The 17,750-nt window shown below is 35.8% G+C and overlaps 1 protein-coding gene across 10 annotated transcripts in view; it reads right to left on the bottom strand.

Moving 5' to 3' along the window:
• The window catches only part of SLC16A7 (solute carrier family 16 member 7), a 77,987-nt gene that overhangs the window by 25,339 nt on the left and 34,898 nt on the right, over positions 1-17,750 (bottom strand). For 4 of the 10 annotated variants that reach the window (XM_088165600.1, XM_088165605.1, XM_088165606.1 and 1 more), the window contains exons 2-3: positions 11,869-11,986; positions 8,325-8,568 (exon numbers count right to left, since the gene is read on the bottom strand). The exons of 1 other annotated variant lie outside the window; for it this stretch is intronic. In XM_088165600.1, coding sequence (XP_088021726.1) covers positions 8,325-8,538 — 214 coding nt within the window. In that variant the 5' untranslated portion in view covers positions 8,539-8,568; positions 11,869-11,986. Of the gene's footprint in view, positions 1-7,795; positions 7,918-8,324; positions 8,569-11,868; positions 11,990-17,750 lie in introns of those variants that run through there. 5 more of the 10 variants (XM_088165601.1, XM_088165604.1, XM_088165603.1 and 2 more) reach the window with 3 other exon arrangements.

Genomic DNA, 17,750 nt, shown 5'->3' with positions numbered 1-17,750 from the left:
ATTGTATAGTTCCTCTAAAGACAGTCTTTAAGTTAAATATCCAGAAGTAAAACCTCCTGCACTTTGTTTATTTACTTGCCACTCCGAAAATTACAACTATTCTGATGAGGCAAGTAATAGCATCACTTTATTACATACACTTAAAGCTTAACAATGCCACAATACAGAGAGATTAAGTCTGCAATTTGGGTTTATGTCAATTATTTAAATAATTTAGACCAGCACTGCTCTAGAAGCTTTTCTGAGTCAAATTTTACTTCCAAGGACATAAGATTATTCCACTTTCTAGGGAAGGACAAATAGGACATCTGCTGCCTTCTCTTGTGACAAGCCAATCTTGAAAGCTGGTGCAGAATTCTTGGGAAATCCTGCAAATCTAGAAGCAATATATGTGGGACAGAAAAGCTCATCCTTGTAAAATAATGTAAAAATTTCAGTCAAGTAACTTCTGTTCCAGGAAGAGCAAAGGATTCCTCCACAGGAGAGCAGTATGAGTAAGGTTTGTATCACATGCTGCCAAATTGGTGCTGCCAGCTAATACTGATAAGAGAAGTGTTTGGAGATCTTGTTACTAAGAGACTGAACTGTATTTAACTTTTAAATCATTCACAGAACATAAGAAAATATAACAGATACACAGATTTTTATCAGCTTATAATCAGCTACAGAAGAATGTAAACTTGGCCAATTATTAGACAAGCCAGTTGTGTTTTTTTCTTGTCTGGCTGTGGAAGAAAGGGTATTACCAGCATGAGGCAAGTCATTGCAAGGTAAGATTTACAAGCTCAAAGGTACTGTTAAAGTTACCAGGTATTTTTAATAGCATTAAAACTAATGCAACTGAGTCCAATGTCACTGGAACTTGGGAGAATTATAACCCATTCAACATACAAGATTAAAGCAGAAAATCAAACCTTAAACACAACAAGCTCAAAATTCCTAATAATGGGTGTGTGTATCTCTAATAAGAATATTCTTATATTTCATGATCTCTAGGTAGCAAAGTATAATGTATTAGTGTAGGGCAACAATCATGTAGGGTGGCATCAACTCAGATTTGTGCCAAATTTGAACTTTACCTCTAGATTCTTTTAGCACTCAAAAGCCAAAGAGGTCTTTATATTTGATGTGTTTTGGACATTTAACTTCAGAAGAAATGAATTAGAAATTCCAATCTTTATTGACTGACAACAGAAGATGTCTAGTCAACTGGTCAGATGTAGGTGCCTATGCTGAGGAAGACTAAACACATTAATCCTGTTCATATTATCTCCAGCTACTATAGCTAAAAAGCTATAAGGATACCATTACTTTCTTCAAAGTTTTTAAAAAGTTAAATCTCTTAATGGTAAATGTTTCAAAGCATTACACATAGAAAACCAAACAGGCACACATTCCCATAATCAGTGACAAACTGTTAAAAGATGTGTTTGAATTATTTGAGGAAATCAACATGTTATTTCACAACAGAGTTGCTGTTTTAATCACATTTTTTCATTTGGATGTCACGTCATCCAGTAGATATTCCCCCAAACAAAAATCAGGTACAATTGCAATGTGAATACTTAAATGCTTCTTGCCAATGAAAAAATACCTGCCAAAATTTCTAGAAAAGAAAGCTAAGATTTTCTTTGGTTTGTATGCACCCACAAAACATGTATTACCTAAAGCTAAAACTGCATCTGTTTGTATTCTTTGATATACAGAACCTCAATAGAGTATCACTATTAGATGAAAAGGTTCCAATTCCTGAAAAACTGTTCATATGGTTTATACATTAGAAGACATGTGCCGTGTGGTCTTTGCAAAAACCTTAAAAACCAGTAAATCAACTTAAAGAGTGCCTAATATAATCATTAAATACATTCTAGACTATCACATTTTTTAATTTCTGTTGTTCTTCTGGCATCACCATAAACCTGTCACTACGTTTCTGGCACACTCACCTCTGCTAATGACTGCAGAAGTACATATCTTTATGAATCACAGCTGTTGCCATTTGATACTGGCTTAGAATATCTTCTAAGCATATCAGTGTAACTCTGTTTTCCTTTAATATATTCTCTAAAATAAACAAGGGAATAGTTCTTAGACATTCCAAAACAATGGACCAATAAAATTCTATAGAAAGTTCTTTGTAAAGTGCTGAGTTTATTATTTCCTCTGAAGTGCTGGGTGACTAAAATCGTATACACAGACTTTTCCTTCCCCACAGTTCTTCTCTGGTATCTGCATAAATGTCTCATGCTTCCCAGTTGCGCTAGACCATTGTTTCATGACCTTTGAATTACCCAACACACATCATGAACACAACCATTGTATGATCCACTGAAAAATTATATGGGAACTAATCCAACATTTGTAGTACTCACAAAATAAGCATTCCTTCGTCAAAATTTTATGAGCTCAATGAACATATCAAAGACATTAGTTTGTCCCTTGATACCTTTCTTAAACAAACCCAAAGTTTTAGCGCCTTAGAAAATGATGCATGTTATTTATTAGTTAGACTTTCACCTATTAACTGAAAGTAAGTGGAAATCAAAAAAAGCATCATTTTTTTCAGATAAAAAAGCTGGCAATATTGATTTACTTATTTAAATCCCTGTCTATAAAACCAAATTAAGATCAAGACAAATACAAAGCGTTACAAAGGGAAAGAGTTATTAATCAATGTTCATTATGTAATCCACATTGCCTACTAGTATGTAAATGAGATCTGTTTTAGTAAAAGGCTCAAGTTAATTAAATTTAAGTTACTACAACTATTTCTATAGAATCATGGAATTGTTAAGGTTGGAAAAGACCTCTAAGATAACCAAGTACAATCATTAACCCAGCACTGCCATGTTTACCTCTAAAGCACACCCCAGGTATGTATCAAACCATGACCAATATGCTATGGCTGGAACACCAAAAGAGGTTTGCAGAAACACAGTGGGAACTCTGTGTCATGTAATGTCTTTCTGACAATTACTCAAAATTAACACAAGCATACAATAAAAGGCAAAAAACTCCTTATTTCTCTCAGTGGAAGAATGTCTTTAGATTTGAGACTGGCTTCCTGAGTGTATTTGGATCCCAGCAAAACCTTTTTTTCATGAAAACTTGACAAAATTGGATCTCCAAAAGGCACTGAATATTAAGCAATTAGATTTTATTTGTTCAGCAAAATGTAACAAGTTGCAGAGTTAAAAAGCAACTTGTTCCTTTACATAGGGTGACAAATCTGTTTGAAAAGTAAATGCGTAAAACCATCTTCAACAGCTGTGCTTTTTTTTTTCACTTTTCTTCCCTTGATCATTTTAGAGTGTTTTCTAAACATCTAGGAAGACATATCTGTTTAAAACATCCATTGCTATGCAGAATACTACCCTACAACATCCAGTTTTACTAAAAACTCAAAGCCTTCCAAGAAATGTAAGACCTGGCTGTGTTACCCTTCAAAAGCTTTAGTGTTCAGGTCTTTTTTTTAAGAACTGAACTAATGTACTTTTATAATATTTTGCTACTCTTATCTCCATTTGCTAATAAGAGTCAAAATGCTCTGTTTTGTAAAACCTCATTACAACTCCTTTTCCTTTATCTGTGAGTCTCAAATTAACTTGACATAGATGTTTTACATATATCTTAGGCTAAATGTGAAGTATTCCCTTATGCCCATGAGGCACTCAGAAACTTAGTAAGTTCTGCTTTCAAGGACTCTCTAAGTGAGGTTATTAAAATTCAACGATTTGTAAATTCTGATGGGGAAAAACGCTTGCCCAGACAACAAGAGGTCAATTCAAGAAAGCTTCTCAACCTCCATATGGATGGCCACTGAATTCCTTGAGCCAGTATTTGTAAAATCAAAATTAGAAAATGTTATCAGGGAGGAAGAAAAGTGTAGGAACTCAGGTCCTGCCCAGAAGTAAAAATCCATAACCATCTGTTGTTTGTGTTACATGGATTTCACAACTGTCATCTCCACTGTGTATGCCATTTCATTTTCACAGCAATATCACCAAAACACCCACTGAGATAAAATCACAAATATTTTGAACATACCATATGATACATTATTTTCCAAATTAATATTAGACAAAGTCAAAATGAGGACTTGTCTATAGGTTACTTTTGTGCTGTCACATGAAAAATCCTTCAAGGGTTTACTACTGTTTGGAAACACTTAACTTCAGACTTGAATAAGTTAAGCAATACTGAAGAGAAAGGAAGATATTAAATACTATATTTTTAAAGTACAAGCATGTTTTGAAAATTTGTAATGGCCACTCCATACATTTTTATAGCATCTTTCTTCAAAAGTAGTCTAAAGATGTGTTTTCAACTATTTACTCAGAAATACCTTGCAGAATTTAAATGAACCTTTTATGTTTTCTGAACTTCAGACCAGCAAGACTGTCCCACATTTCACAGATGGGTATGGCTTGAAGGATTTAACAGCTCTCAAGCTAATCTTCATAACGCAGTGTTACACCAAAAAGTTCTTTTTGAGAAAAAAACAAACAAACGAAAGAAACAAAAATTGCACACTGAAACTGCCCTTGTAAAAATGACAGAAAGAAAAAAAAAGACAGAAAAAGAGTTAAGGTCCAGAGAGCAAACAAACTGCTTTTTGCCTGAGGAAATCGAAAACTCAAGGTCAGCTCTGTCTGAAATCACCAGACCTGTCACATGGCTTTCATAGCTGCCACTATGGCTCCTATCAAACCCACTCTGAAAGCAATGAAAACATTTTTACTGGAAACAGATCAAGCTCTGATAAGAAGCTCCTTAATCACTTTGGCTGATAACACTGTGCAAAGTGAGAGGCAAAGTTTTGAAAAGGAGAAGAATGAACTAAGAGAACTTGAGGTCAAATCTGTTTGACTTTTTTCTTTAATTCCTTAATTTCTCTGTATGTTGGAGCAGAAATATGACTCTGTAAGTATACGGATACATACACATTTTATATGCATAAGAATACATACATGCACATACATTTTATACATGTATCTTTTCATATACATACAGGAATACAGTGCTGTGTGGATAACTCAATTAATTCCATTTTATCCCAGCTTCTGTCCTCCAGTAACACAAATCTGGTGGTCCCAATCTCAGTCCCTTGGGTGTGGGAATCCATCACAAACCCATCACCCTTAATTTAACGCAATTGACAGTGTCTGCTCAAGAGAGGCAGAAGAAGGAGTTACCATGGAGACTGAACGACTGCTCTTCTCCAGAGGATGCTTTTATCAAGCATGGCCTGAACAGTAGATGCTGTGCAATACTTGTAACCTTAATCACATCACTGGATCTTGCTTTTTAGGATGCCTTTTTAGTACACTCTAACACACATCAAAAGGTTGGGGTGTGGTGGAGGAAGGAAGACACAGCTTAAAAAACCAAACATACCAATCCCCTAAAATACAATAGAAAACAGTATGAAACTGCATAGTGTGCCAGATTGAGAGAGAAAAGGAATTTCATATCGATTTGATTTATCAGATTTGTCACCTCTGCCTGGTGCTTTCCTAACGGAGTGAATGCTGTGCTTGACCTATTTGCTGGAATTAATCAGGACTGCAGAAAACCATATGGATTGCCAGATGGTCTGCTATAATTTAATGCAATTATTCTAAGTATAAAGTAAGTGATAAATATAATTAATATTCTTTTAGCTCCTTACTGGAGCTTTTTTCTGAGGCTTGGAAGGTAAGTTAATACCCTGTTGCTGAAACACAGATGCCAGCAAATTACTGCAAGAGGCTGCAGTCTCCAAAGCAAAAAGTGTCTGCACAGAGTCTAACTTATTCACTGACCCCACTGTGATGATTAATAGGTTGAAAGCTGTAATGAGGATGACAGAACTTAGATGTTTTCAGGTTATCTTAAATAGTAGCATGATGAGCAGTGTGTGTACATATCACACTTCATAGTAAACAATGCACCTTGTACTTGTGGCCTGAAGGTGTATTTCACATCCCAGCACATCAAATGTGAAGGAAGAATCAAACCACCTTCAGACAGTAAAAACAATGAAGTGACTTCCTTCAGAAATGTTTTTCCAGATTGCTATTTCATATTCTGCCAGTGATTGTCTAAATGGCCTAGTTTTTAGGAAGTGGTCCTAGAAAAGCTTTGGCTTCAAAGAGTGTTTATATCAGGGAGAGTCGTCATTCTCAGCATTTTAAAATCACGAGTCTGTTAGAAGATATCCAAACAACTCTGCTTACTGTTCCTGTGCTAATAATCTTTGTAGTAAATGGGCTAGGTGTGAGCAGAATGAATAGCAAACAATTTTGTAGTTTTTAACGCAAATATACAAATGGAGTTAGCAACAGGTAATCAGAACAGCCAGAAAAGTACTAGAGATAAGGCAGAAATACTGAATCTTTTGTATTTATTAGAAAAAGTTGTGCACATTTAACCTCACAGATAAACATGACCAGTTAAATGTCCAGAGATTTGCATGTGCACTATTAATAAAATCTAGGCAAACTTTGACCAGACAGAAAAGGCATAAATTAAATGCTATACAAAGAACACAACATAGCAGCACCTGCACTATAGAGCAAACCTGCTTTACATTGTTAAAGGAGCTCAGGGTCAGCAAGTCATAGCATATGAAAGCAGCTTTTCAACATCTGTGTTCTTCTCATGCTCCAGATTGCTTCAGCACTTGTTCAGAGGCCTCCACAGTTACACTCTACAGTGCAAGTGCTGATGCACCCTTAAGAAAGTGCTACATTAGGGGGGACTTGAATGTGATGAAACATACCCTCTTTTACTCCAGTCTTGTGTGAGTAATAACTTCAAGTCATTTCTTCACCTGGTGAATTTTAGTGAATTCTCACTTGACTATTGTCACTGGTCCCATAAAATCCTTTATATTTTTCCACCAGCATGTGAATAACTTCTGATTTTCTATTAGTATATGAATAAAAACAGTATCTAAATATCTGAATAGCATGCTTTTGTTGATATTGATACCATTTGTCAAGATATCTTGACAAGGTCTCTGTGATTGACAGAATTTGAAAAAATTCCATTTTTCCATCCCATCAAGAGAAAAGTATTTACCTGAGGCGCTAAAGTAATGCCATGATGCCCCCAACTTCATTATTGTAGTCAGAGGAGAAAGAGAGGTAGTTGGAGAGAGCAATCCAGATAGTCTGATCCTCTTTGTAGACATGCTCCTTACTTCCCTGACTACTAAGTAAAGTAGGGCCATTCATGTGTCAGAGATTACGGAGACTGAAATAAGAGAAAAAAAACTTCCATGCTGAAAATGAGACTTAATTCATCCTCTAAGAGATCATTTGTTGAACCTGACAATACTTTACTTTGCTATTACATAAATACCACTTCTGAAAAATACTGGAGTGGTACTCTTCAGTGATTAAAGAGCTTCGGTATCAGCATGCTATCGGTACAATGTTTGCAGACTCAATGTCTATACATTTACACATATGTACATATACATAAACACACGTTTATAAATGTATACATTTAATTGCTCCATCAGTGCAAATAGTCAGATGCTCCAGGTACCTCTGCTACCTCTTAATATTTAAAGAAAGGGAAATACCAGATCCCTTGCCTGAATTCACACCTTTAAACTGTCTAAGTGTTTTGCTTAAGCAGCAGCTAGCTCTCACCAATACTTAAAAGAGAAAAAGTTCTGAAAAAATAAAGAAACCATGCAGAATTTAACAAGTAAGTCTTTGGGGTTGATAGACACACAAAGCCTGTCAAAGCAGATTTGACACTTAGTTCTTAAACATAGATTTATACTTTAAAATTCTTTTACCTCTGTCTTGTTCTTTACTTGCTTGCTTACAAGAAAAAAGGTATCAGAGAATTTATGTTCAGTCCCAAGAATAAGATTGTCAGCATCTTAGCTGTCATACAGATGGCATGTTTGAAGCATTACTCTTGGCCTGAATGGAGAATAGGATTTTAGGACAAATAAGTACCAGATATAAACCCCTTGTATACAGAGGCTTGCATACTTGTGGCTCATGAATGAACCTTCATTGCCACAATAACTTTCTGTGATTAAGTTTCATCATTGGATTTACTGAGAGATCTCACCAAGGTAATGGAAACTGACCAAATTTACCCCCAGACCTAGAATAAATTATTTGGGCATTGATTTGTTGGGAAATTATACTTTCAAATATTGTGAATTTAGGGAAAGACTGTAAAATCCTTATTTATTTAAATTACCTAGGGAGAGGAATGAAGAAAAAGTCCTACAAGGAAAAAATGCTTTAGGGCCATGAAAGAAAAAAAAAACAACCAAGCAATATTATTTACTAATTTCACTAATGTCTTACCTCCTGCATACATGACAGCCAACATTATTGATGATATCCAAGCTATCTCACTATATGATGTGTGGAAGATCTCTTGTATTTCTTTGAAGAACACTGTGATGGCTTTGGGGAAGGCATAAGAAAATCCAATGGAGATAAAAGCCCCAAAGACCACAACCCATCCCCAGCCTCCATCAGGAGGTGGATAATCTGGTGCTCCAGTTGCAGGTGGCATTTTTTGGTCTCTGTCTCTTCTCCAACTAGACTGAAAAACAAGGAAAGAAACAGGATGCCATTTTTTTTTCTTTTTCTTCATATCAAACTACATTATTCAATAGTCATCTAGGGATCACAAAAAACCCTCAGAGGAAAGATCAATTTCCGGCTTTCATGAGACCACAGAACGTGTTTTTAGAAGCATGTGGCAACTGTTTAAAATCACTGATCTCAGTCACTGAGGTTGTATTTGCAATTAGTCACTTATTGCAAAGTGACTAGTTTGTGTGGATTACGGTGTGGAGAAGAAACAATGGAAAAATGTTACACCTAAATTATAACTAAATGCTATAAATAAGTGTTAGTGAGATTTATTGGTACCGCAGCAAAATCGTCATCAACAGCAGAGAGGAACAAATTGCAAACATCTGAAAATAGAGATCTAAGGAGAGATCTAAAATTCCCTGAGAATCCGTAAAATAAATACATAGTATTACAATTCCATACTTTTAAGATTTTGATATTTTGATGTTGATATTATTTGCAGGAACAAGGTGGAGCTTGATGGTACTAATTTTGCTGTTTTCACATATCAGAAGATATTAGGAAGCTTTCCACAGCTCTTCTATAATTTAGAATTGACCGTAAGAGCTGCCATCACAATGATACCTTACAGAGGTTCTAAGAGGTGTAGCCAACACATTTGGGCAGCTCAAATCCACATAAAACTTCTAAGGCCTGAAATAAATTTCATATTGCTAATCTCATCCTCATATCTATAAACCTTACCTTTTTTTACATTCTGCATTACTTTTTTAGAAACTACTAGTGGTGAAAATCCATTTTTTTATTTCTGAGATTTTTTCCACTAACAAATCTCATTGCTATTAAACACTGAGCTGGAGTCCACTGCATTTTTTTCTATGTAATCCAGCCTACAGAGACAGTATGAACTGCAAATTCTTCTTTCCTCCCTGCTTCTTTCTTGGGCATTTAAGCAACTTATTACTCTTGATTGGTCTCCTGCCATACTAGTATTGAAATGTTAACAGTGAGTAGGTTGCTGTTATGCTTAGGATTACCAGCAAGTCTCTACATGATTTCTTCTGTGCCACTTACAGCATATTCCAATTTCTCACAGTAAACTGCATTAGCAGTGGGAGTGAGATGATTACCTTAACAAAAACTAAAAAAACCCAACTGTGTCAGCTTATACTTATCTCTTGGGGTAGTGCCTGGAGTACTTTAAATGTAGCACTGCATGCAATATATGCCACAAAACAAGCAAAATGTTGTTTTTAAGATTACCTACTACTTGGCTAACCCTGTGACAGAAACCCAGTGCACTTTTGATTCTCCAGTTCACTGAAGCTGATTGTAGACATCAGCTACAACCTCATGTAGCTGGCACACCTCTGGGGGAAGTTAAATCAACAACTAAAATATCTGACTTTTAGGCAAAATTTTAAAAGCCAGGTAGTTTGGTTTCTGCACCATATAACAGAGATTTCCTACTGGCAGCAATGGGTACTTGTTGCTCTGTACATGGAGCATATAAATCTTTTTATACACATGTCCAGAAAGAACCTCGGGTATGTACTTTGTTCCTGCTTATCCCAGCCTCAGTTTAATGTTGGTTCATTGAGAAAAGTCAGAGAGGAAAGCCACTAGAACGAGTTGGGCAAACAGAAAAAATTCTGGTTGCTGAGACTTAACTTTGTCAACACTGTTAAATACTACTTTGTTTTTGCTAATAAAGGTCAATTGGAAGTAAGAGTATCTCAGAAAGAGCCCACTGTAACTAAGAGCACAAATAAAAACGATCAACTGCATGTTCAAGAGCACAAAACCTCAAATTTGCCATAAAAAGCAGAATTCTATTTCTGTGAGTTAAGTGGAAGTAAAGAATGAGAGTTTGCCATCTATCCCAGAAAAGCTGTTGTTCCGCTCATCTGAGAAAACTTTTGGTTGTTTCATTAGAAACGGTTAACTATTGTTTTCTTACACTTCAAAAGCTTAAGCATATTTGTTTTCATATTTAATATTCACATGACAACATTTCTATCGCTATTATAAATTTTTGTAATGGCAAACAATATCAACACATTGCTCTTCATAAAAATGGCTTATCAATTTACTGAGGAAGCACTCCTTTTCCTAAAAATAATACAAAAGCACTTTGAAAAATCACAGCCATCACATTAGTCAAAAGAATGCTGAAGGTTCCTGAATGTCACTAATAAATGGTTTGGAGAGATCCCACTATATCCACCTCTTCAGGGTAGAAGAACAGGCTCTGAGAGTTCAGTGCTTTCCTCTCTTTAAAAGCCTCACAGTAAATTACAGGACCACTAAGGAGACGCCCAAAGGGACAGTGGCTGCTCCTGTGCCTTAGCCTGGAGGCAAATTGATGCAAAGGCCACTGCATGGTCCTGTCTGACAACCTACAGTGGGTATTACCCTGTTACAAAGAAGAGTCTGGATCACAGTATCTCACACCTCCTGTTTATCCCACGAAGTAGAGCTAAGAATAGCTTCCCTGATATTCCTTTATGATTATCATGGCCAATATTAGCTCCAGTCAATAAAAGGTGAAGAGGAAAAAAAAAACCAACAAATATATGTTTGTACCAAGGTGAAAATAAGTAGTTATTTTCTCACAAACATTAAATCCAACATCTCAAACATTCCATACATGCTCCGGAACTAAAGCAGTATTCTCCTGTAAAATCTGCACCTAATGTCCTGCCACAGTCCCTGAAACTGAATCCCTCCTAAAGAAGTCTAACCCATTAATATACCCAGCTCTAACCTAAGCCTAACTAGTAAGATTGAGTAATATAGGTAGTGTTATGACACGTGCAAAATCCATCAGCAACCAAAAAACCCCAGGATTTTACATTAATAGACAGAAATGTTGATAAAGGAAGAAGCAAAAGATAAAGGAATGAAGCAGTGATAATTAAAATGCCGTTTCCTATATAATTAAAATGTCGTTTTAACCTATATGCTTATAGGTTATTACTGTGAGAAGGAAAATAAATATGGTAGAAATCATAAAAACAAGCACAGCACCAGACCAAAATAAGAAAAATAGAAACAGCACTTGAGTAAATAAAGATCACCACCAGTGTTTTTAATCAGTCATATGCATTCCATCATGTGCTTAAAGCTAGCAAGTGAGCACAGCTCATACCTATGCCTTTATAGGCAAGCAGTGGGTGAGGAACACTGCCTGCCCCCTCCCAGGGAAGCAGCAGGGGAATAGTGACTGGAGTGGGTCCTGAGTGAAGCCATCAATCTCACTTCTCGCTGTCAAATACACAGAGATTCCTCAGCTTTTACATACCTTGAGTCAGATGTGCACAAGGATTTACTCCCAAGCTCCTTCTAGTTCTCCTGTATAAATCCCATTTATGTAAGTGGTGAACAAGAATACAGCTTACTGTAATAGGAGCTGCACGTGTCTGCTAACAAATAATAGGAGAGAAACAAGAGAAAACTTTTATAACATCTGATAAGGAACATTTTAATTGCCGTTTTCAGCACATTTGAACTTAATTAGGATATGAGAACTAGTGAGCAAAAGAGAGAAAGAGAAAAAAGAAAGAAGGAAGGCAGAAAGGCTAGATGTGAAAGGAAGGAAAAAAGGGAGAAAGAAAAAAAGAAAAAAAGTAGCAAGCAAGCAACAAGGTCAAACTAAGAGCAAACACTACAAACAAATAACGTATCTTGATATCATGTATTGTAGACTTCAGTCAGTTATAATAAACCTGTTCAAACTGCTCATGTTCCTACCAATGCTTCATTAATATTCTGCAGTTGCCAACTGCCAGAATCAGCTATCAATACAACAGCTTGTCAAAGATCCTTCTGGGAAGGGTTTATATTATTGTCTTGTTTACTAAGACTCTGATTTTACTTGGAGTTTTAGTTTTGTTTTTCTGCAATCTTACAGTAACTTTGTTTTCCTGCTTGCATTTTGTCTGCCTTGTCCTCAACGTACCTCATCACTACTTGACTCAGCAGCCACATGTCCCAGAGTAAAAGAACTGGCATATGAAAAATCTGTCTCCAGCTGCTGCAGGATAGTACAAATACTTCATATTTGTGTATTGCCCTCCAGCTCCAGACAGTAAGCCAAGAACTGCAAAAAGCTTTGCAAACTTGAGCAAAATCAGGCTTATAACAGCCCTATGAGGTGACTGAGAAGTATAATCCACTTTTAGACATGGGAAACAAGTGTGATAATAGAATGAGTAACTTAAGTCTTGTCCCAGATCAACATCAGAGCTGGCATGTGGACTAATGTCCAAATGAGATGTGCATTTTAGAATCTCATTAAGCAGCAAATGCAGATTATTTGTACTGCTGAATACTAGAACTAGGAGCTCAGGCGAGCTTGCTTTATAGGTTTGAATAGTCTGCTGCCCCAACTTACCTTTAACACACATTATTTACACTGCTGTATTTGAAATAAATTACTTTGTAGTAGCATTAGAACACAATGAGTTAAATAAGAATTATATTTTTATCAAAGATCCTTGCTTAAATGCTGTAAGTTTTTCAATTTTCATTAACTGCTCTTTAATGAGTTCTAAGCAGGATGGCAGAATAGCAGATACCATCTCATCAAACGTATTGCCTCACCAACTTCTGTAAGTTATTGTCATAATCTTGGGAACACCTTTTAGCCATTGAAGAAAAACGTATCTTGTTAGTTTTGTTAGAAGGCTTTGTTCCTACCTGACTTTTTTTTTTCTGGAGAAAGGGAAGATGTGCAAAGACTGTAAGGTTACAAGAGAGTTTGTTCTATGCTTTTAGCTCTAACTACTCAGAGCTGGAGGCAAAGTAGTTCCTAAGGAGCTCTGGTACCCAGCCTTAGAGAACAGGCTAATTGTCCTGAAATGTGAAAATAGTCTCCTATTTGTATTCAGAGGCTAAGGAGTATGTGATAAATAAAACCCAGGTGGCTGAAAGATGCACTCAGAGTCAGACTTCACTACCTTTTTTCCACTAGGGTCTAATCTTCAAGACAAATACATCCTGTGTGAAACCAAAAGCACTTAAAATGTGCACAGGCTAGACAGCATTTCAGAAAGCTGTTGGGTTTTGTAACATTTCTGCTACAGGCTTGAATCTAAGGGTCATGTCTGTAAATGCTTTCCAGACTTCTATATGACAATAAAATAATTTATATATATTATATTAAATTGTATTTATATGGCTAATGTTAAGAGTTTGCTACTCTTGCTAAAAGTCTAAGCAAAAATAATCCCCAAATCACCACTGTTACCTAAAGCCTATTTCACTTAATTCTTACAAATATATCTACAGGTATTTTAAGTCTAAATCTCTAGCTTATTGAGAAACAGAAGTTTTTTCCTGAAGAGCAGATGAAGAAACTAGCTCTAAATATACGTATCTATGAAAAAAAAATGGAATTATTTGCACTTAAGAATAAGCATTGTGGTGTATTTGTCATCCCACTGAAGCAGTAACAAAACAAGTGCCTGAAGCAGTGTGAGAAAGTAAGAGCCCCTCATGCATCCAAGGCAGACGTATGCTTATCATTGTTCCAACTGTCTAGGAGATTGGCAGAGGCAGGCTCCATGGAGGGAAGCAAAAAAGAGGGAAAGGCTTATGCCTTAGAACTAAAAGAGCAATCCCCATAACTTTCTTTCTTTCTTCTTAGGGTCTAGCATTTCAATGGAATGATTCTTAGGAACAGCATCAACTGGGCAGATAACTGGATGTCACAGCAAAAACATGTTGCTGAGCTATACAAGGATGATTGCAGATATGATCTCCTGATGGCTGTGGGAATATTCACAGAATCACAGAACATGCTGAGTTGGAAAGGATCCACAAGAATCATCAAGTCCAACTCTTACCCCTGCACAGGACACCCCAAGAGTCACACCACACAACTGAGAGCATTGTGCAAACACTTGAACTCTGTCAGGCTAGTACTGTGACCACTTCCATGGGAAGCTTCTTCCAGTGCTCTATTTCCTCTGGGTGAAATATCTTTTCCTAATACCCAACCTAAACCTCCCCTGACACAACTTCAGGCCATTCCCCAGGTCCTGTCACTGGTCACCACAAAGAATAGATCAGTGCCTGCCTCTTCCTCACGAGGAAGTTGTAGAGCACAGAGGTCTCCCCTTAGTCTCCTATTCTCCAGGCTGAACAGACCAAATGACCACAGTCACGCCTCACACAGCTTCCCTTCAAGGCCTTTCACCATCTTTGTTACCCTCCTCTGGACACTCTCTAATAGTTTAATGTCTTTTTTATACTGTGGTGGCCAAAATTGCACACAATACTCAAGCTCAGGCTGCACCACTGCAGTGTATTTGAAGGTCTTATTCACTTTGACCAAGAATAAAGGCACATCATGTAATTCCATTCTTCTTCCTCTTAGAAGACTCAAAATAGAATTACTGACACACATTTGAGTCCTGAAAGATACTGCCCTGTAAAAAGCAAAAACATATAAATTACGCTTACTGTAATTCAAATTCCATTTGCACTACAGCCAAAAGTTATCACTAAGTCAATAAAATGAGGTTTTTACAGTACTGGAACCACCATCTGAGAAAATTATATTGTAAATATATTAGAATTGTTACATCACTGAAATCAGATTTGGAGCATTGCTAAATCAGTAGTGAGATAACTAACATAATATGTCAAAATTAATATTAATTCAGTATTTATAATTAATTTGATTTTTGTTGCCAGGTTTGGTTTTCTAGTTTTTTTTTTTTTTAAATGTCGTATGTTGTGCGGCCATATTCTCCTGAGAATCCATTATCTCTATCCACAGTCACAGTCATGAGTCAGACTTCCATTCATCGTGTCTTCTGTTATTATCTTTTTTTACTGTTTTTAAGGGAAACCTATGCAACTGGCTCACTCCAGATGACTAAATTAGATGACTAAATTTAGATGACTAAATAGAGTTAAGTGAAATCCCCAAAGTGATTGCAATTATGTTTTAATTACTTCAGAAAGACAGTTAATAGAGTATCTAACCCAAAGAGGTTGTCACTCCACCCAAATTGAAGTGCACTAAAACAACGTGTTGATGGCTAAATTGAAAATGTCAGCGATCCTGTCAGAAGAATTAATCAGATTTAACAAAAAGTTGATTCCAGTTGACAAATTCTGCTGACCTGAAAAAAATAAACCACCCAACTAATCAATCTTTCAAAAAGACCCAAACCAAAACTTTTTTCTGCTGTTAAAAAACTAGCTCTGATAAGCTTAACCCTTTAATAAGCTTTACCCTTTATAAATAAAAGTCTTATCTCCCTACACTGCAAGAGTATTGATAAACTTATTAATTAATTTCTAACCACTCATACCATCTCTTAAATTCTGACACTATTCCCTCATATTTAAGTATGGTGGTTACCAGATTGACAATTTATAGATGCTTGATATTTTAACTCTTTTTTGACCAATATTGAACTGGTTTTGGTAACATTAGCCTTTAAACTACATCAGCACACTCATCTCTAAAACTCACATTGAATAAATGTTTTAAAAGGAAGACTTCCTAGACTAGCAGAATTCATGTAAATTTGGAACTGTATGTTTGATATGTATTTGAAGAATTCTGACGTTTGGAAGTGGGGAGTTATAGATTCACGCATGTGTAATATTTTAAAAATGGAAGAACTAAGGTTTTAAGTCAGTGTTAATGGAGTTATCTGCATAGCTGTTGAACATTGCTTGAAAAATAAATAGTATAATCTTTCTAAAGCAGCAGATTTTCCATTATCAATAATAACAGATATTAATTTTAATAACATTCTTTCAATACTGAGCTGCAGGAAAAAATGTCAATTATGGGAAAAGCTAGCCTATTCTTAGGCTGAACCACTATATATTAACCACCACTAGTTAATATTTCCAAAATCTAAATTTGCATCTTATTACATAAACATGTAATTTGGAAGTGGCAATATTTAATTCATTTATTGCTGAAGATAATATCCACATTCATCTAAGACCTGAACATTTGATAAAGACATGAACATTTGACATTAGGAAGATGCAATAGATTCCAACTGAAATTCTGCCGATATCAATTTCTGTAAGCTTTATGAAAGTTACTCTAGGCTCTTGCGAACAGAATCCAACCCTTGGCTGTCTTCTCTGCTCCAGTATTATGGCCCAGTGTATTTTTTGTATATGTACCACCACTAATTTAAATCGTGGCCTAAAAGAATCATCTCTTACATATTGGAAAAATATTTTTCTTCTATTCTCATGCAACACGACTCCCATGGGTGGAAATAATTACTAATGCTTAAGTCTCAGTGACAACTACTTAGATTATGTAATAGGAAGTAAACTGATCTGGATTCTGTTTCTAAGAGCATATGACAGGGAATATATAGCAGGCCAAGACTGGAAAACAACTCCAGACTGCAGAGTTCACATTTCATTTATCCCTGCCAATGTGGAAATTGTTACGAGTTTAAGACATTTTCTCTATTACTAATAAAATGGACAAACTTAGGAATGCTTCTGATGACATAGTCTTTTAGAAGTGTGAACTGGGAAATCTAATGAATTATAAATCACCTTTTAGCAAAGCTATAGTTATCTTACATACTTTATAGAGAAATAAGTAAATAAGGCAAGAAGGAAAAGGGCAGAACTAACAAAATTTTTAGTGAGGAAAATACCTTTTAAAATAAATTACTTGGGGACCACTGCATGTTGAAAAATCCAGCAAAAATTCTGCAAATCTGAGTATCCAGCATGAAAACTTCCCCAGAAATTAGGTCGTAAGTAAGAAGCTGTTCAGTTAAAATAGATTTTAGAAGTTCTGTGACAGTAGAAGTAGTAAGCCAACTATTTGTATTAAATAAAACTAAAAACATATAGATAATTGAAACTGCAAAATCTAATTGATGCAACTGTGCCTGTAAAGGCTTGATGTGTAAGCTCTTTCTACCAGTGAGAGTTAAAATGTGAGCCACTGATTCCAAACACAGTACAGCCAAAAAGCAAATTAATCCAAAAGTCATTCTGGAATAACTAAAACATATTAGGTTACATATTAGATTCGGAAAAAAGAAAGAGAAAAAGAGAGAAAGAGGGAAAGAAAAAAGAGAAAGAAAAAGAAAGAAAGAAAGAAAGAAAGAAAGAAAGAAAGAAAGAAAGAAAGAAAGAAAGAAAGAAAAAGAGAAAACTCTTTCCCACTAACAG

This window comes from Sturnus vulgaris, chromosome 5 (assembly GCF_052056855.1).
Source record: "Sturnus vulgaris isolate bStuVul1 chromosome 5, bStuVul1.hap1, whole genome shotgun sequence".
Taxonomy (NCBI): Eukaryota; Metazoa; Chordata; class Aves; order Passeriformes; family Sturnidae; genus Sturnus; species Sturnus vulgaris.
This window is presented reverse-complemented; position numbering and strand designations above follow the sequence as displayed.